Source organism: Gadus macrocephalus, chromosome 3, assembly GCF_031168955.1.
Source record: "Gadus macrocephalus chromosome 3, ASM3116895v1".
Classification (NCBI taxonomy): Eukaryota; Metazoa; Chordata; class Actinopteri; order Gadiformes; family Gadidae; genus Gadus; species Gadus macrocephalus.
The window spans coordinates 2,492,615-2,513,688 of NC_082384.1; the positions used below are offsets into that span (position 1 = coordinate 2,492,615).

At 46.2% G+C, this 21,074-nt stretch overlaps 1 protein-coding gene across 2 annotated transcripts; it reads right to left on the bottom strand.

Annotated features, from left to right (window-relative positions):
* Positions 1-294: 294 nt before the first annotated feature.
* Positions 295-18,170, bottom strand: psmd12 (proteasome 26S subunit, non-ATPase 12). 2 transcript variants are annotated; one of them, XM_060046141.1, is made up of 11 exons: positions 17,691-18,170; positions 17,307-17,366; positions 16,921-17,049; positions 16,401-16,508; positions 15,027-15,131; positions 9,904-10,053; positions 9,235-9,369; positions 8,912-9,024; positions 6,990-7,164; positions 6,736-6,813; positions 295-928 (listed from the first exon to the last, which is right to left on the bottom strand). In XM_060046141.1, exons 1-11 carry the CDS (start codon positions 17,823-17,825, stop codon positions 719-721), a joined length of 1,398 nt encoding a protein of 465 aa, XP_059902124.1. In that variant the 5' UTR covers positions 17,826-18,170; the 3' UTR covers positions 295-718. The 2 variants fall into 2 exon arrangements, with proteins under 2 accessions (XP_059902124.1, XP_059902123.1); XM_060046140.1 differs by lacking the exon at positions 17,307-17,366 and having other exon boundaries at positions 17,691-17,950.
* Between the last annotated feature and the right edge of the window lie 2,904 nt (positions 18,171-21,074).

A 21,074-nucleotide genomic window follows, 5' to 3' on the forward strand; every position in this document is an offset into this window, starting at 1 on the left:
AGTTTGAATAGAAATAGTTCCTGTGCAACACCAATAGATGGCCCCATCCCAGCCTTCATAAAAGAACGTATGTATATTCTACACCAAGACCTTTATAGAAGGTATTAGAACCATAAATACTAAACTGATAGCCAATCTGTTTTTTTTATTTTGTATAACATCACCACTTGTAATTATGTAGGTGGTTAGCTCAAAATATCATATCAAAGATATGTTATCGCCCTCCATAAAAGAGCTGTAAGAAAAGTCAAGTATACAAAGTAAAGTAGATGAATAAATCAGGCAACACTTAAGTGCAGAGGAAAATGTCCACTAAACATATAGTTTAATGTTATTTCAAAGTAGACATTAAAGACTTTATGCCATTCTTTGTTACAGCAAGTTGCAACGAGGCTCAACCACCAAAAACACCAACATGAAGACCTTTGTTATACCTAAAGGAGGAAGCCATGTTGAGCTGCCAAAGGTCAAGACAGGTCATCCTCTCTGGGGTTAATGGTGACGAGGGGGGGGGTGTGTGGATGTGAACAAGGTACAGCGCTACGGGATGCTAGTTATTCCGGAAATTAACTTGGAACTTTATCAGCATACGCCGTCCACCATCTGACTGCGTTTAGTTTTCTTCTTTTTTACAAATACCAAAAAAAGAAATATCAGTAGGCACATGAACAATGTTAACCCAAATAAAAAAACACAGATGCAACATGGGCTTTGTGGTTCACTGAAGGTTATGGATCATCTCCTCCTTGGCGATGAGATGGGTGGTCTTATTGACCAGCGACATGAGCGAGTTGAGCTTATGGGACCAGTCGTTGAGCAGGTCGTTGGGGTCCTTGGGCCTCTGGAAGTTGATGATGCCGGCCAGACGGTCCACCTTGGCATAGATGGTCTTGTTCACCACCAGGGAGGAGAGGAACTCCTCAGACTCCTACAGGGCACACAAAGACAGACGGACACAGATGGACGGAGACAAACGGACATAAGCAGAGAAAAGGTTTAGGAGGGGGTATATCTGAACTTTGGAGTACTTTATATATGAAGTCGTAAAACACAACTGCTTTGCTCCATTGGGAATATAATTCAACTCGGAGTTAAAATATAACCCCAAAACAGAATAAATCCTAAAAAGAGAAAATAGGCAAAGTGTTCACAAACATGAAATTAAGACTATCTATACCATAAAAATATAACCACATAGCCAAGTATAACTTGATCAGAGCCCCAACTACCACAGGACACCCTGGTCATGTCCTCTGAGGTAACCTTCCATAGTACAATGTAACCAAATAAGGATAAACGATAGTTATGTTATTATAACTCTAGTTCTATGATTGTAGGCGTAGCCGTCTAGGCTTCGCCTTATGGGCTTGTCCCGTGCACGCGCTGAAAATTCAAACTATGCACCTATCAGCGTGGGCACCGCCCACATTTCCCCACGGTATCGTGTCTATATAACGCAGTGTATACCGTCGCTCATCCTCCACGCTTTTCTTTCAGCATTTGGAGGGTACAGCAGGTGGGAAACTAGACGGCTACGCCTACAATCATAGAACTAGAGTTATAATAACATAACTATCGTTCTATTTCATGTAGGCTACGCCGTCTAGGCTTCGCCTTATGGGCTAGGGTGAAGCTGCGAGCGGAGCCCGATCAATGTACTCCTGCTGGACCCCAGTCAAAACAACCTAAGTCACCAGAACACATTAAGACTCAAAAAAGCCAAGGAAGTGTAAAACACAACAGCTTAATAAAAAACGAATTCCTCCTAGATCAAGCAAGGCAATGATCAAGGGAGGAAAAAAAAGAAAAAGTGAGTCTGTAAAGACTCACTTTTTTGCTTTTGCTTTTTTTACTTTTTTCATGAAGCACGGCTCTAAACCATGCTTCATGGAACCCATGAAAAGGAAAAGAAAAACCAGAGCAACACGGTTTCCATTAGGTCCGCTACTACCGGGGGCGGGGCCACAGAATCCAGCTCTCCAATAAGGGGAATCTCTCGGCCGTTTCTTATTAGAAGAAAACGGCGGGAGTGCCGCACTGGCAAACAAAGCCACCTGACAATTGGCGAGCCAATAGAAACCCCCCTAGCCTGTTTTCTATTTGAAAAAAGGTGAGAGAGTGACTGGTAATCAAGTCCAACTCGCCAGCCGACGAGAGGAAATCCAACCACGCCACTTTAAAGAACATGTCTATATTCTTAAGCCGTAAAAAGGGGTCCCGGACTCCAGCACAGAGTTGCAGAGTGAGCCCCTGGACATGTCTAACATGTAAAAACGGACAAAGGGGCCGGGGGAAGACCAAGACGAAGTCGCGCAGATGTCTTCCACCGAAACACCCTTGAGTAGAGCCGTTGAAGAGGCCACGCTCCGTGTGGAGTGAGCTTTAACACCCAATGGTGGCGCCAAGCCCTGCCAAGAGTAGGCTAAGCAAACACCCTCACATACCCAGCGAGAAAAACACTGTTTAGAGAGAGCGCGGCCCCTGCTAGCGTCGCTATAACACACAAACAACAGTTGTGTGGAGCGGAACGCGGCCGAGCGATTCCCGTACATAGCCAACGCCCGAACCGGGCACAGGAGATGCAACTCCGCCTCCGCCTCACTAGAATGAGGCGGGGGGTGAAAAGCCTTCAGCACAATATCCCTCGACCGAAAATAACTATTAATGTTCTTCGGGGGGAACGCAGGATTAGGTCTGAGCAACGCGAAGGAGCCGTCCTCGTTTAGCAACAAGCAACTCGGGCTGACAGACAGAGCGGTTTGCTCACCGGCCCGTTTGGCAGAAACCAAGGCCAACAAGAGTGCCGTCTTAAATGACAGGGCATCCAAGGGGGCCTGAGAAAGAGGCTCGAAAGGATCCCTGGGGAGATCCCAGCGTGGTGTAAGCACACGTGAAAACAGCCCCACGCAAGAATCTCTTGACCAGTGGATGGCTGAAGATCGGTCCACCATCACAGCCTGCATGGCCAGCCGAAACGGCTGCCGCATAATAATAATAAATGACATTTATATAGCGCTTAATATGGTACTCTAAGACGCATAGACCTTGATAGTGGGGAAGGCCAAACCTTTTTCCAATAAGTTTTGCAGAAACGAAAGCACGCTTCCCACCTCGCATTGAGATGGGACAGCGTGGTTCCTCTCACACCAATTAGAGAAGGCGCACCACTTCGCCGCATAGAGGGAAGAAGTAGAAGGCGCACGAGCGCTCTGAATAGTGTTGATAACCGTCTCAGGCAAACCTTTGCCCTGCAGGATCAACCTCTCAGGAGCCAAACCAACAGCCGTCCCGAGACATCGGGCGGGTGGTGCACCGTCCCGTGGGCCTGTGAAAGCGCATCCGGCCTGAACGGTACTGGCCACGGCGCTGACCGCGAGAGCGCGGCCAGCTCTGGGAACCACAGAGCTGAACGGTTCTCCGGGGCCACTAATATCAGGGACAGTCTCTCCTGTCTGACCTGTTCCAGAAGAGGAAGGATCAGCTGGAGCGGGGGAAACGCATACAAGAGAGCCCGCGGCCAAGGTGTGTGTGCCAACGCATCTACCCCCAACGGGGGAAGATCCCGAGGGCTGAGGGAGAACCACCACCTGCAGTGCGTGTTCTCCCTGTACGCGAAGAGGTCCACCTGCGCTGTCCCGAACCTCTGCCAGATCAGTCTGACAATGTCGGGAAGTAACCGCCACTCGTCTCGGCGGGGACCGCCTCGAGACATGAGGTCCTCCCCAAAGTTCTGGGCGCCCGCAATATGCAGGGCTCTCAGACTGAGGAGATACTGATGAGCCCAAAGCCAGAGCTCGACCGCCTTTCGGTGGAGAGCAGGGGAGCGGACTCCCCCCTGTCTGTTGATGTACGCCGCCGCCGACACGCTGTCTGTCCTGATCAGAACGTGGCGGCCGCGCACCAGGTGAAAAATGCAACAGCACTTTCCTCACAGCGTCGAGCTCCAACACATTTATGTGTGCTGTAGGGGGCGTGCGCCACTCGTCTCCGACCGAGTGAGAGAGGCACGTTCCTCCCCAACCCGTCAACGAGGCGTCCGTGAAGACCATTACGTAGGACGCCACCCTGCCCAGGGGAACACCCCTGAGAAGGGCGGAGGGTCTTTTCTAGGGATGCACGATATATCGGCAGTGATATCGTTATCGGCCGATGTTAGTCATTTTTTAACATATCGGCATCGGCCCGATAAGTAAAACTGGTCCGATATTAACAGCCGATATTTATTTCCTAGTCTAGTTGCCGTTGTGTGTGTTTTTTGCCCATGCGCAGCTTGTTTGGTCATGTGACATTGTCACTGCCTCTCCAGCCAGAGATGCACGGAGAGGCAGTACAGGAGTGTTTGTCACCTTAACTGAAAAGAATCAATGTCGTGTTTGGATGTTTTTTACGGTCTCAAATGAAGGTACTCGAATTGCAATATGCAGTACTTGCAAAGCCGAAGTAATGCGGAGTATGCCGTGTCAAATCATTGCATACATTATCGTAGCGAAATACAGTTTCTGTTGCGTTTTATTTGGCGTTCCGTAATCCCATTGAAACGGAAACCGGAACCGGAAGCGGATATGTTTATATTTGGTTGTAGTCTTTTCGCTCAGTTCTCCGGATCAACAGTAGGGATAGAACCGAGTGAAAAGACTAAATCAAATGTATCAAGGGAGGTTGGTTGTAGTCTATTTCACAGATTTGAGTTGAAATTGACTTAAACTTGAAACACTTTTTGTAATTTATTAGACTGGTTTCCAGTGTCTGGTTTCCATGAATATTGGCAAATTTGATTTAAGTTATTAAACCTTGTCAAGATATTTTTATTTGTGATCGTTATTGTGATTTATGATCCAAACTTTTTCATAGATGCAAGTTGTAAAAGTAGCCTAAAACTAACACTGTTAGTAACTTGTGTTTGTTATGGATGCCCTGTAACTTGTTGAAGAAACAATGTATTTCGAAGTTTTGGTAAATAAAGAGTGTTTACATGTTCTTCAGTATACAAAATCATCATAGAAACTTGTTTTTATACCAATATCAATATCGGTAAATATCGGTTATCGGGCGTAACAGCAATTTTAATATCGGATATCGGTATCGGTCAGAATTTTCATATCGGTGCATCCCTAGTCTTTTCCAATATTCCAGGTCTGGCGACACCGAACGGGGAACGAGGAGCACCTTGAGCTTGTGTCGCCTGGGGTCCAACCGTTGGCGAGCAAACCACCGCTGGAGTCTGCGCATAAAGAGCAGACCCAGGGGGACCACGGGGCGGGCAGCTGCCATCTGCCCTAACAGGCGCATGGTGGACAGTGCGGTCACGTTTCCGCGAACGCGAAAAACGGGAGAGCGCCGACAGGATGGCGTCTCGCCGAGGAGGCGAAAGCATCGCAGTCATGGTGGCTGAGTCTAGGCAAAGCCCCAAGTAGACTGTCTGCCGGCTGGGGAGCTCTTCTCCCAGTTGATGGCAAAACCCAGGAAGGAGAGATGGTTTATCACCAACATGGTGTCCCTTCTCGCGGTCTCTTCCGAGTTGCTCAGAATGAGCAGGTCGTCTAGGTAGAAGAGAATCCTCTTTTCCTGACGCCTGAGCGGTTCCAACGCCGTCTCCACACACTTCGTCTTCTTCTTAATAGTAGTTCTCAATTTCTCGCTGATAAGCACAAGTGCTGAAAGAAAAGGGAGGATGAGCGACGGAATACACTGCGTTATATCGACACGATACCGTGGGGAAATGTGGGCGGTGCCCACGCTGATAGGTGCATAGTTTGAATTTTCAGCACGGGACAAGCCCATAAGACGAAGCCTAGACGGTGTAGCCTACATGAAATAGAACAGGTCCACTGCTGACGAAAGGGGGCTGTTCGCTTCAGCTTGTTGTTACTCCTCCTCTGTCCAATGGCTTCATCCCGGCTAAATACTGATTCTTATAGGCGGACTCTTCCAAATAAAGAGCCGGTGACATAATGATGCATTTCCCTCTTTAGTAAACGTTTTTACACTGCCAAATATGCCCATCTTATGCCCACCATGGTCCCTGCGTTTAAACTGACTGAGGTAATATACCGGCTTGATTTCGCACCCCAATTTACTCTCTCGGAACCTACACATATTGGGGGGTTCATTTAGATGTAAATGTGATTAGACGGCCTTGCGGTTCAAGGGGCGAGACTTGGGAAGAGGCGTTGCTGCGTTGTCTCTACAACAGAGACAAGCAGCGATAAACATTAGTAGTTCTAACTGGAGAGACGATAAAATCTGCCAGCTGCGGACCTTTATGGGAGAGAAGGTGATGCAGTCGCATTTAACGAAGACGGTAAAAGATGGTGCGATCTACGAGAAAGTACTAGTGAAACTTTAGATTCTTGCATGATAGTGTCATAAAAAATATGCAAAAGTATGCAAATTATTCTGAAGAGGTCTACTCTCTGTGCGTAGCTCCGCCTACTCCAACAAACCAAGAAAGCCGGCTCCTAGACGAAGGGGGATTTTACCCTTGGTTTTACACAGGCAAGACAGCGGCTTGGCATGCCAAGCCGCGACCGTACCGGCTTGGCATTGTAAAAATGCCTAGTGACGCAGCGGATCATTTGATGGTGATTTAAGCCATCGACGACCTGGCTTTTTAAACTCAATCATTCCCAATAAACAAAAACTCATTAGCCAAAAATAAGTGATATGAAACCATCTAAACAAACAAATTCATCTTCATTCAATCGCAGCAGAGCTGAAAAGTCCCAGTTTGCTTACGTCTATGGAGAGGTCAAGGAGGTTGGCCATGCGCTTCATTGATATCCTGGTGTAGTACTTGGCCATTATTCTAATATTCTGTTGGGGAAAGGAACAGGAAATATTGAAGATCTCCATTTGGAATTTCATACATATTTTAAATGTCTTTTTTCTATTAAAGCTTCAGGGCTTGTGAACAACATGTGTCTGTCACCAGTCAATCATATGGTAACCAGTGTAAAACAATGTCCTTGTAGGAGGTTACATGAACTCACATGCTCCACCACTCGGTTCTTCAGGTCCTTCCACCTCTTCTCGCCCTCCTCCAGGCTGCAGAAGACATCTGTGGCGGGGCTGTCGGGGGAGCCCTCCCTGAGCTCCTTGCCGTAGTCCTCCACCAGCGAGGCCCAGCGCATCAGCTCCAGGGTGGTGAACTGCTTCAGCAGGTCCCTGCAACACCGCCATCACAACACTCCACACGTCAATCACATGCATCATAGGGGACATTTCCACATGCAGATGAACCTGCATGCATATTGGTTGTGTAATCACATCCTCGCGCTTGTTTCAAACAATGCGCAAACCCTGAGAAAGCCAATCTTTTCCCGGCAAAGCCCAATTACATTTAGTTGCCTGTCAAAGGCATCATATGCGCCTGTCATATGCATACTGTTTCAATATGGACTCAAACGATGTGCTGCCACTCTGCCTGTGCAGAGTATTACCCCCACGTTCACACTGTACACGTCCGTTGACGGATTTCATTGACTTTGCATGGGACGCTCTCGAAATGCATTGTGGGTCCGTCCGTTCTGTCGGCTCCGTTGCTAGCTTGTCAGATTGCGTCATGCAAATATACTACTGTTACGCTACTTGGACTCTGTCCAGTGAAATCGCCCTTTGTGATACAACCCGGGAAAACACTAGCCTGGTCCTACCAGACCATCGTACTTAATTTCATTTGTATAGAAGGTCTGGAACTGCCCAATTGACAAACGTTCACTCACTTGGAGGCACGTGTCTGTTGAAGTTCTAAAATGATTGGATCTGCCAAGTGCCACTCTGGATCTGCCATAACCAATCGCAAAGCGTTTGATCGTGACGTATGTCATGCGACGGGACCGGCTCCATCACCACTAACGGAGCCAGCTGGAAAATCTAACTTTTCCCGAACAGGGTTGGGAGAAGCGCCACAACATCATGGCCACCAACAAAACTCAGCAAAGATTGTTCTTGCTCCAGCTTTAATTGATCGATATTCGGCAGCGATCCCACAACAGACCCAATAGCTTCTCTCGTATCCTTCTCCATTGTCTTCCTGGTCTTCCTCTGACTACAACTGAAACTGGCGCACGACCTCGACGTCATCGTTCTCAGCCACTCCCTCTGTTCGCTGATTGGACCGCCAAATATCTGGCTTCCAAGGAACCCATGAATATGAACCAGACCCAGACTGACTACTGAAGTGAAATGAAAAGTAGGTAGGTGGGCGGTGCCAGGCTAGGAAAACACATGGAAATGACATAAAGCCGGCCGGCAGTGGGGCATTAAAAAATGCTACACATTCAATCCTATTTTTCTAGTTAAAAAATTGATACGTTGCGGGCTAGCATAGAAAAAAATTCTTCCGAGATATGGTTAATGGAAGAATGGAAGAAGTCAGCATGCCCCTTTTGCTCGATAGAAAGAAGTAGGCATGCAAGAACTAGTTTAGAACGCCTATATTAAAGTTTGAACAAACCCGAGTACATTCTCTAGTCTTCTCAGCAGTGATTTTTTCATGACTTCATTGAAACCTGTTTCATTAGATATAGTATAGCATTACATGCAGATATATACGCCCAGCACATTATAAACTTCAGCGGAAAATACCAAAGGCTCACCTATATAACTAGTCTAAAAAGGACTGCATTCAATTCATCTGGACAGCTGTAGATATATTTTACATTATTTAGCCCGATGGAAAACGCGTGTTTTAGCTTCTTCAATGTCCTGCCCCGCAAGGCGCTTACTGTCAATACAGAGGACAGAGGACATTTGCAGCGGCTGAAAGAGGACACAAGCTTGAGTAAATGCTGTCTACCCCTGCACCTCAGACCATAAAGGAGGATCTGGTATAGAGCCTGTTTTCGTGTGGTTGTTTTCGTGTGGTTAACGGCACGACAAAGAAAGCTCAGGGGTCTTTAAAACAGCATACCTGTATTTGGGAAGCTCTTCCAATTTCTTGTCGGTGTTGATTCTGTGCACGAGGTCCGACTGCTCGTTGTCATAAGGCGCTAGGATGACGTACAGTACGACACTCTTCAGGGCCTGGTAAGAAATTAAAGTATGGTCAGAGAGGGACCTTAATGATGTGGTGTTGAGCACCAGTTGTTCAACGAATTAACCATTGGATACAATTGGAAGTAAAAAAATGTAGAATCCCAAACCAAGTGCTACACTACCCATTGTGAGGGTCTTCTTTCAAAGATGCCTCATTGGGAGGGTTGTGTGAGCGCTACATAAAGGTGTGTTTTCTACCTGCTGCCACTTGGCATTGTCCTCCAGAATGCAGGGAGTGTCGTAGATGGCCCGGAAGTGTTTACAGATGGACAGGTAGGATCCCTCGTGCTGGTCCACCTGAATCATCAGGTTGTAATACTTCAGCTTCAGCTCCTGGTAAACAAAGAGACCAAACAGTGACTAGGCAGTAATAGAAGGTCGTCTTTTGTATTCCCATTACGATATTTGTTTGTTTGTATTCATGAGTTTGCATCATCTGAACTTTGTAGTCATTGCTGCAAAAAGAGCAAGGGTAAGAATTTTAACAGAGACAGCCTTGTTCCTTCTGCTCTCCCACAGCATCCCATAGTGGTTCACCGCTCAGAATTGAGCTGAAAGAAACTAACCATTTTCAGACAGATTTCCAACAGACCTGCCCCTCGTCAGGCCAATCCCAACCGTTTATCAGATATGGGGCTGAACAGAGGAGTTCCCTATGGGATTGCTGCCGCTGATGTGACGTTTCTTTGCCATGATTGAATGTAGTTCTGCCCAATTACATCCCGAGGCATTTTCTTCAAGTGACCGTAAATAACCCCTTGGAATGGGAAGTGTTGCATGTTATGTAGTGCATCCTGTTTCATGCAGAGCGTTACCGTAAAACTTCTGTACCAGTCATTAACTGGAGCCAGTAATGACGTAACATACCTCGGAGCCCTCTTCTTGGAAGAACTTGGTGTTTATCTTTTTGCTGATGATCTGGGTGCGGATGTAATCCTTGACCGCGATGCACAGCCTCATCTGCTCCAGGATGAACTCCACCTTCTCCTTCTTCTCCATAGAGCCGTAGGTCTCCACCTAGCCAGGGGACACGCAAGTTCAGACGAACAACAGGACACATGACGGAATGAAACTGGTCATTAGGTCAACTCTCCTTCACCAGAACCTTTAGACAACTCTAAACTATACGTTCTCCTCTCTGACTCCAATTCTGGTTTACAGTGTTCTCTTCTTGCAACAACTCAACTATAAATATAAAAATAGTATTTTTACGTATACCGGTAGATCCTTTCCATGATGTTGGAAAATAAATCAGAACCATTTACATTTATATTTAGGGCATTTAGCAGACGCTTTTATCCAAAGCGACTTACAATAAGTAAGTACATTTGTCATAAGGTTTCGATTACCATTCCCAATCATTGCTGTCGCCATTAGTTATTTTTACAAAAAATGGCGTTGAAATAGGGTCCAGTTTGAATAGCCCTGAAAGATGAACTGAACTTTGAAGTTTAGTGAATATAACAGATGTATTGTCTGCCTTCTCATTGGTACAATAACTAAAAAGGGCTGAACTTGCTAAAAAGGGATTAAATTGTACGGTGAAAGTGTTACAGGGCGCCGCCATGTTGGATTTCAACAATCAGCTACGTAACTGGCATGGTAACCTACTCCTACTCTGTGGCTCTAGGAGATAATGAGTCAGGCTCTGAGGCTCGCTGAAATGGCTACGGAAAAGCAAACAACCAGGTCTACAGGAGGATCATCTTATTGCATTCCCCCTGGCTGCAATAATGAATTATATAGGCCCATGGCAGCTGGGGTAATCATACATTTCCACAGGCTACCTTTGAATAGGAAACCAGCCCATAATACATGGCTGGCAGCCTTAAAACTGACTAACCCTCCGATGTCAATCAGCCCCTGCAGTGTTTCCCATACATAGACCATTGTGTGGCGCGGCGCCACAGAATCAACATCGAGCGCCACGAATTGATTCAGTCTTTTTTTTTTTCTTTTTTTTTTTATTGTATTAAAAAAAAATACAATTTTTTTTTTTTTCAATAACGCGATTTGGAAATCTAAAAATCGTTCCGTCCATTCATCTCTGCATAGCACTCGTTCTCCCTGTCATTCACACGCACACACACGTAGCGAGAGCCACGATACGCCAACACATGAACCCACCGATGTCACCCGTCGCTTAGCAACCGGACACGCTGGGGTTGATAAGTTACCGGACTACTTTAACTACTACGGAGTGATAATATTAAAGACGTGAATCAGGCAATAAATTCAATTTCCTTGACAGCGGTAATGTTCGGTGTGCATTAAAGTACAGACGGAGTGGACCAATTGCGAACTACTGCAGCTGCTCCAAGTTAAACCCGGAAGTATTTATAGCGGACTACACCACCTATTCTATTCCGCATAGAATTGTATTCCGAACTGATTGAGGCGTATATATATGATACTTTTCTATTCCGATTGAGCTGTTCTTCCACAACTATGCGAATCAGATGTGTCCGCATGTAAACGCGGAGTTACATGCACACTCACTGACGGCTGCGTCGCCGTGCTGTGCCTGTGCCACCCCCCCCCCCCCCCCCCCCCGCGCACCACACATTGGTCCTTGGTCTGTGGGAAACACTGCCCTGTCATGTCAATCTCCACAAGCTAGCACTCCGACCATAAAGTGTATAAACTATTACTCTGACGATGTCACAGATATATGTTTCCAAGCTGTTAATTAAACCACGGCGGGTCTGTAAACAGAAGTTCCACAAATGTCCCTTTCTACTCACCCTGTCGTTCGCCGACTAGCCGATTGCTGATGCAGAGGGAGTTAAACTCGAAGAAGTAGTTTCATAGTAAGATGTATCTGTGCAATATCCATCTGTGCAATGTCCATCAACATCCCCCAGAAAGTAAACCTCAAACATCCACCTAAAGTAAACGCGACACTCGTGAATCCGCCTCGCATCTATGCTCATCCGCGGGTGTATCTCCCAAAATGCATCTAACATATCTTTCAGGTACCGTCCATCCGGAGCCGATTTTTTTGCGAAACCATGTTATTAGGCAGATAATAAACCATGTTCTTTAATAGGTCCATGGTCCCAGGATGGTTTCAAATAAAACCGGACCTATGTGGTTTCGTGTGGACGCCTGAAGCGACGTTAAAGTTGTGTGAAAGTTCGGTTTTTTTTTATTATTATTTTTGTAGCTTTAAATACAGCCCCTTGGTCAATTTAATGACTAACTGTACATTAAAAAGTACTTCTACTCAATCTAAAAAGGTTAAACAACTACTATCTCCTCCTCAACTTGAATGTTTTTATACAGCGCACAGGCTGGATGCGCGCAGGCTTGATGCGCTCCACTTATTTTTGTGGAGAACCAGCGCCTTGAATATGTAGGTACTACAGCGTCTTTGGGTACCGAGAAAAGCGCTATATAAAACCTATGTATTATTATTATTATTATTACAGCGTTTGTACAGCTCGTTGCGTTTCCGCAATGAGTCCGTCTTTACGGAGATATTCCGGAAATGCATCAAAGGTAAACGGAGGGGGAATGATCGTTTTCGCCTTGTTACTTGGTTGCTATTTATGGGGTGCTCCAGTGTCTCCGCTCGGACGTCCCTTAAGGTGCGAACACACCAAGCGCGTACCTCGCGTACCATGTACGTGCGTAACGCAGCGAAAATGTTGCTTGACCATTTTGTGTCAAAAATGGTCAGATACGCGCGTACGCATACGCGCGTAGATGAGACCGCCCAAAACTCCCCCCCCCCCCCCAGCCTGTGGCTGCGCTGGATTTAGGAGTCCGAGGAAGGAAACCCAAACGCCGCCGTGTTTGGATGGATGATAGAGCTTGGATCGGGTTAGATTAAATAATCTCGGATATAAATAACAATAATCGGGTTAAATAACTTCACATGGTGTGTCTGGTGTGTTTCCAGCATTCGTAGTGTTGATCAGCAGAGAAATAGTCCGCCAAGACGTTGAGGTTGCTTAGCAATCAGAGACTCTGTCCATGCAAGTGAACGGAGCGTTCACTCTTCGTCATAACTATCAAACCAAACATCCTTCACATTCACCGAGCGAACATTATGAGAGTAAAATGCACATTTCTCGCTAGAAATGTTTCCATAAACGCATTTAATGGCGTAACTATGTTACTATTTCCACTCAGAATAAAGAAAGTTGCCGGCCGTGGCTGCCATGGACATGGCTGCTCTGGAGTCCGAGGTAGGAAACCCAAACGCCGCCGTGTTTGGGTGATAGAGTTTAGATCGGGTTAGATTAAATAATCTCGGATATAAATAACAATAATCGGGTTAAATAACTTCACATGGTGTGTCTGGTGTGTTTCCAGCATTCGTAGTGTTGATCAGCAGATATATAGTCCGCCAAGACGTTGAGGTTGCTTAGTAACCAGAGACTCTGTCCATGCAAGTGAACGGAGCGTTCCCTCTTCGTCATAACTATCAAACCAAACATCCTTCACATTCACCGAGCGAACATTATGAAAGTAAAATGCACATTTCTCGCTAAAAATGTTTCCATAAAAGCATTTAATGGCGTAACTATGTTACTATTTCCACACAGAATAAAGAAAGATGTCGGCCGTATGCTTCTGTCCAAGCTCACTACTCTCTGCCAGTGACGTCGGGTCAAGCTCAACGCTGATTGGCTATTGCGGCGCGTATGAGCGTAAAAAGTTCGTTTTTTTTAACTCCTCGCGTACATGTACGCGCGTATATGTGCGCGCGTATATATGCGCGCGCGTATATGTGCGCGCGCGTATATGTGCGCGCGCGTATATGTGCGCGCGCGTATATGTGCGCGCGCGTATATGTGCGCGCGCGTATATGTGCGCGCGCGTATATGTGCGCGCGCGTATATATGCGCGCGTGTATATATGCGCGCATATATACGCGCGTACATATACGCGCGTATATATACGCGCGTATATATACGCGCGTATATGTACGCGCCTCATACGCCCCTACAGCGAGTAAAATGTTGCTTGGTACGCATGATACGCGTGTACGCACCTCATACGCGCGTAAACCAATGCTTCCCTATGGAAAAATTGCCGATTTTATACGATTGGTACGCAGGTAACGCGTTTGGTGTGGCCGTACCTTTAGAGAGAGCATGGTCACTTCCAAAACCTCTTTCTCGCCGCACAGCATCCAAAATGCCCAATGCATGGTTATGAAACCTAATCCCAGCATTAGATGGTCAAGGTTGACCGGGACCTCTCGGCAGCAGACCGATTCAATGGCAGTGTCCAATGCTCCGGCAGCATCCACACGCACATGACATGAGTCACACCCACACGATCCGAAGGTGGAGCTGGAGCCTGAAATCGATCCCTCTCCACCGGGTTGCAGTCGGACACTACAGGCATGTCCCTCACAGGCTGAAGCCATATTAAAATCACTATTTTCCGCCGTGGAGTGTAGAAGACCTTTGCGTATCTGCAGCAACGACCTAGCCCTACCATGCCAGTGACGTCATCGGTGCTCTAATACAAAAAGACGCATTTTCTTTTGTTGCTAAAAAAAAAAGCTATACATAGATATATTTTTATATACGTTTTTTTTTTTTTTTTTTTTTTTTTTTTAAATGGTCATAACTAACACGTTATCGATGTTGATTATTTCAGTTCAGTTCATCTTGATGGTCTCCTTCAAATTCCTACCCGGGTTTACCCAAGTCACCTATTCCGATCAGATGAATCTGTTCAATTCTCAGGCCAGATTCCTTCTTACATTTCAGACTCATTAGGGACTAGCGTATCCTAATACAGTCAACTCTCCCAGTCCAAGCTATAAAGTCCCTTTAAGTCGGAGTCTGTCAAAAGGGTGACATGAGACACGGCTGACGATGACGGTTTGAACAATTGGTCACACAGTATGAAATACAGACTTATAGGCACAATGGACAGGGCACACTGTGAGCGGGACACCCGATGTGCCAAGCCATCTCATATGATGCCTTTAACTCCTAGTCCCCCGTTCTCTCCCCCTCTCCTACCTGCAGCTCCTGGAGGATGGAGGCCGCCTCCTTCACGTCTCCGCTCTGCTCCTTGATGTTGGCCAAGGTCTTGGTCAGCCTGGCCCGCTCGATCTCTACGTAGATCTGAAAAGACATGACCCTTTAGTTGTGCATTTCTGGGAGCCGTAAAGCTGCATCTTAAAAGGGGGGATATCGTGCTTTTTTGACTTTTCCCAGAGAGAGAGAGAGAGAGAGAGAGAGAGAGAGAGAGAGAGAGAGAGAGAGAGAGAGAGAGAGAGAGAGAGAGAGAGGTTATATGACATCTGTATACATGTTTTACGTCTGCTAAAGTCCGAGCAGGGGGAGTATTCACGCCCACCGTGGACGCCCCTCAATAATGCTTTGTTTCCACCAAGCGGTGTGGTAAGGTGTGGCTCGGAGCAGGACAGCTCGGTTACACTAAAACTGGCTTGCGTTTCCATCGCCGACAGTACCCTAATGGTGGGGCAGGGTTTAAGCCGGATGGCGATAGCCGTGGCAGCTACGAAAGCATTGTGACATCATAGCAGCGAGACACAGTGCAGCCTGTTAATAAATAAAATAAAATAGAAGAATGTGACACATTAAACAAGGAGCATCCATGACGGACGGCAAACATTTTCCACAATAAACTAAGCTTTCGCCGTTGCCAAGAAATACTGTGTTTCTTTTTACCCCATTCACACAGAAGGGACGATTCTGTTGCCAAAGCAACGGACGGTTTGTGTAGCTCCACCTTTTTGGCACCCTTTCAGACTGCTTGGTAGAGTTCAGATTCTCTGCCGCCCCGCGGTAAAGTTTGAGCGCTTGTTTGCGCTCAAACTTTACTTCCGTAACAGGGTGGGGTCCGACTGCAGTCGGCGGTACAGAAGTCACCCCTCCCGGATACCCGCAATGTTTAAAACTTCTCGGGGGTGTGAAATTTCCGACGCACAAGCAAAGCTTTTGACCAATCACAGCAGACTGGACTACTCGGAATGGGGGCCTTAAAGTGACATGATACAAATCAGACCGTTAACATAAGATGCTGAATTTGGTTTTGCTGAAATGAACATTGAGATTAATAAAGGAGTATTTTTAACATACAGGCATGTATAACCCTAACCCTTTTCTAGTAGTACCCCCAAATGCAATTATTAACCCTTAAAAAAGCATGATATGGGATCTTTAATTTACCCGTACGTTGAAAAATTTAAAAGCTCAGGATCAGAGTAGCCAAGGCAAAATATCAATACATGACATATTCCCAACCATGGTAGTCGATTCTCCTTCATCGGCCAGCATTAGATACTTCCATGCTAATGCTAATGCAGTTTCATACCGTTTCACCTCAAGAAAAGGAAGCAGAAACTTATATTGAAAACCAACACCCACCTTGCCAGCCGTCACGGTGCGCAGTGTGTCGATGAGCCGCAGCTTGATGGCGAGGTCGCTCACTTCATCCACGTACTTGTAACATTCTTGAACCATCTTAGCAACAGCCTGTCAAAGCCCCAAAAAAACAAGTCTGAGGTGGCTCATTGCTATCAGAAAGAGGAAGTGCTAGAAAACGTCCTTGCAAAGTTGAATCTAATATAGTATGGCTAAATTGACACAACACTTGAATGGAACCCACTCAAAGTAATCTAAATCTTCATTCAGAAGCAGCAGATATCAATTCAGAGGCAGCAGCCATTCATTCAGAAGCAGCAGATATTCCATAGTTTTCACATTTCAAAAAGACAGAAATGGATCAACACAGGAACTTGGCAACACGGCAGCTGAAGTGATTCGAGTTCGGGTGATTTATGCCGAAGATTCTTCAGAATACATCCAAAAGTCTGCAGCATAAAATCAATGGCCACTAAAACATCAAATGGAGTAAAGGACTGCAGGAGTGGAGCCAGTATCTGACCTGTTTGAGCTGACTCCTCCTCTTGGACAGCAGCATGATGTTCTCATTCAAGGCGTCCCAGTCCTTGGCCTCGTGACACATCTGAACCACGGCCACCAGGATCCTGGACGTCGACACCATGTCTGATGCCTGAATACAAGAGGAGAAAAAAACTATTTATATGATTGTACTTATCTCTTTTGAATGGCTTAATAGAAGCAGGCTGGAATTTCTACTAGCCTATTTCTACCAAGCATTTGTCCTGTCCCTCGCCTCAGTTAACAAGTTTAAACATAGATGTGCAGCAGGGCTTGGATTATTGTGAGCCATTATAGATAATTTTTGTATTCTACAAGCAACAATTGAAGAACAGAGGGCTGATTGAATGTTTCGTAGATATACCGTACCGTCCTGGTCTGCTTCTCCAGGGACAGTAGTCCCTCCACTGCCTCCTGCAGCTTCCCCTCCTGGGACACACAACACACCGCAAATTCATAGGCTCATATCGAGGAATACATATATTTAAACTGTTAATGTATCATCAACGATCACATATATTCGGCCCTTTACCTTGACAGCTAGCATTAAAGCTAGTCGAAGTTAGCATTAGCGCGAAGCTAATGCTGTCGGCGTGCTAGAGCCGTCTGAGGGAGCAAAGCGGACCAAGGGCCGAGGAACACTCCCCAACCGGTCAACCTTATCGGAGTTAGTCTCTCAATTTATAAACGAGCCACAATGCAAGAACCAGTGTTGACGGAGACAACCATGGCCGCCAACATGACTCAGCTTACCTTAGCCATCCTCTCGCACTCAGGGATCCGCAGGTCCACCGTGGAGCTGTAGTCCACCTCCATCTTCACCATCTTCCCGTCTGATCTCTCTGCTCTCTCCGCTCGTTCATCGGTCGTGTTTGCCATATTGGTCATTGATAATAACTGCTTAGATACGCTATCACCTCTGCTACGAACAACAGATCCTGTACTATTGTGCTTGTCACAGAGAGACGGCCAGGATCTGGCCAATCACAACCGAGCTGTGAGAGCTGTCCGCGGCGCCTGTAGGACCAGGGGTCTCATTTATAAAACTGTGCGTGGGATCGTTACTAAAAATGTACGTACGCCACAAAGCCAATGCCGTGTTCCAATACCCGTACTATCCGTACTTACTAGCCAAATGTTGAGTACGTCGTACGTTCCAATTCAGATCCGGCGAAAATAAGTATACTTCAAGGACCCGGATGTCGTACTCAAAACGGGCTAATCGTGAAGGGGACTCTCTAAATCGACGCCACTTGGACCTGGGCGGGACTTTACGTCCTACGTCACTCGCTATGGGTTTGCATGTGTGCGCGTAGCCGTTTGTCTCAGGGATCTGTGCACGAACTCCCTTGCACTACAGATTACGAGCGTCAGTGTCGTATGCGATGGAGGGTGGGTGACATTCCTACAGTCTGTGATGATAGGCTATATTTCTACAAATGACTTATGAATGAATAGTAAGTCATTTGTAGAAATATAGCCTATCATCACAGACTGTAGGAATGTCACCCACCCTCCATCGCATACGACACTGACGCTCGTAATCTGTAGTGCAAGGGAGTTCGTGCACAGATCCCTGAGACAAACGGCTACGCGCACACATGCAAACCCATAGCGAGTGACGTAGGACGTAAAGTCCCGCCCAGGTCCAACTAGCGATTAACATGACGAAACAACACGAACTAAGCTAACATTAGACTATAGCCATACCAGATAACGCCATACCAGCTAACCCTAACTATTTCTATTAAACTGAACCATTTTGCAACAGGCAACTGTGTGTTGGTGCGTCTTATTGCTTCCCACGTCTGCGTCTGCGTCTGCATCTTTCCCACTCCTGGCTAATAGTTTCAGCTTTTGTACTGTATATCAGAAATGATCACCCTGTACCACACTGCTGACTTGTTGATGTTTTGTGAGCACTCACGCATTTCTCTAGGTATCTTAAGTTTCCTACTGGAGTCATCAAAACTTTGGACTTTGTTATTGTAAGAAATATTGTGTTGCAAAAACACTTTGTGTCTTACTGCTTTTGTACTGTATATCAGAAATGATCACCCTGTACCACACTGCTGACTTGTTGATGTTTTGTGAGCACTCACGCATTTCTCTAGGTATCTTAAGTTTCCTACTGGAGTCATCAAAACTTTGGACTTTGTTATTGTAAGAAATATTGTGTTGCAAAAACACTTTGTGTCTTACTGCTTTTGTACTGTATATCAGAAATGATCACCCTGTACCACACTGCTGACTTGTTGATGTTTTGTGAGCACTCACGCATTTCTCTAGGTATCTTAAGTTTCCTACTGGAGTCATCAAAACTTTGGAATTTGTTATTGTAAGAAATATTGTGTTGCAAAAACACTTTGTGTCTTACCCTTACGCCTCGTTTCCACATACGTACATTCTCGTATGCGATCCAACCGTCTCCGACCGAAAGTCCATTCATTCCTATGTGATTCTCCGTAATGTCCGTTTTTCCTCCGAGACTCCTCCCCTCCGTAAGATTTCTGTCCGGTATGTCCGTAATATACGTTAAAAAATTTTTACTTTCGCCGTCGTTTTACGGAGATACCGTATGAATGTTTTTATGTTTTTCACAAAACTTGTAAGTACCTGGCAGGCCAAACTCCTCACCGATCTCTTTCCAAGCCTGGTTGGTTTTGTTTTTATCTCTGTATATGTCGATCCTCATGTTCCAAAGTACCGGTCTCCTAAAAACGGCCATTATCATACGCTCCCACATCTTTTGTCTCATCTCATTTTCGTCCGCTTTTTCGTCCGGGGTCGGGGCTCATCTCATTTTCGTCCGGGGTCGGGTCGCGGGGAGAGCAGCTCAAGCAGGGGGCCCCAGACTTCCCTTTCCCGGGCCACATTGACAAACTCTGACGGGGGGATCCCGAGGCGTTCCCAGGCCAGTGTTGAGATATAATCTCTCCACCTAGTCCTGGGTCTTCCCCGAGGTCTCCTCCCCGCTGGACGTTGCCTTGCGGCTCAGCTCTCTTTTCGTTACAACGGTGCGGTAAAACGAAAGCAATACCGCCCCCGCTGCTCCGATTCTCCGGCCAATCTCACGCTTCATAGTACCCTCACTCGCGAACAAGACCCCGAGGTACTTGAACTCCTTCACTTGGGCTAAGGACTCATTTCCTACCCGGAGTAAGCAATCCATCGGTTTCCTCCTAACATCTTTTGTCCGTAAATAAATTCATGCCCGTACGTAAAACACTAGCGACTCCTTCCATAAATTTACGGAAGCACGGATACGAAAAACATACGTATGTGGAAACGAGGCGTTAGCGTTACCCTAACCTTAACCCCAGTAACATTTCTTCATCATAAACTACAAGTTACGCAAAATGGCATAGAAAAATCAAGTCGAATATGAAAGAAAAACGCTAGCTTCATTAAGGAATCGAACCCCTTATCCCCGCGTTAATGAGTTGTTCTCTGACCACTAACCCATCAGGTCTTAGTACATGCGATTCAAGAGTTAACCACTTGACAATCTTTAAACTTCGGTTGCCTAGAAATTGTAAAGACAGTGATGTGTGTACATTGTGCGAGTATCCGTCACTCGCGATGTGTGTGCAGTCCAAAATGAAAGAAAAAACCTTGCATCACTAGGGAATCTAACCCCCAATCATCAGTTGGTCGTTGGTAACTGTAAACAAAGAGATCGCATTTTGTTTAACTGCTAACTAACAAACGGGTTTATGCGTTCACTGAACAAAGATTATGGAAATAAAAGACCACTTTTCCATCAGAAAAATCATCAGAACCGTTATTACCAACCCATAGACACTAAAGCCAAAACCTTTCTCACATGCACACCCATCGCGAGTGACGGCTATGCGCACACATGCACACCCATAGCGAGTGACAGGTCGAAGTGGCGTCGATTTTGGCCCCGTTCACACGAAGCCGAAACAGGCGAAACCGTTACGGTTTCGATCTATCCGGTTTCGAAGTATCTCCGTAAAGACGAAGCCAAGCGAAACCGGGTAGATCTGTCGAAACGCTGTAGTACACATTCCAGGCCCATAAGGGGCGCTGCTTCTGGTACAGAAATCCAGAAGAAATGAAATAAGAAGAAGAGGTGAGCATGCGCATAAAGAGGCTGTCCTTATGCGCATG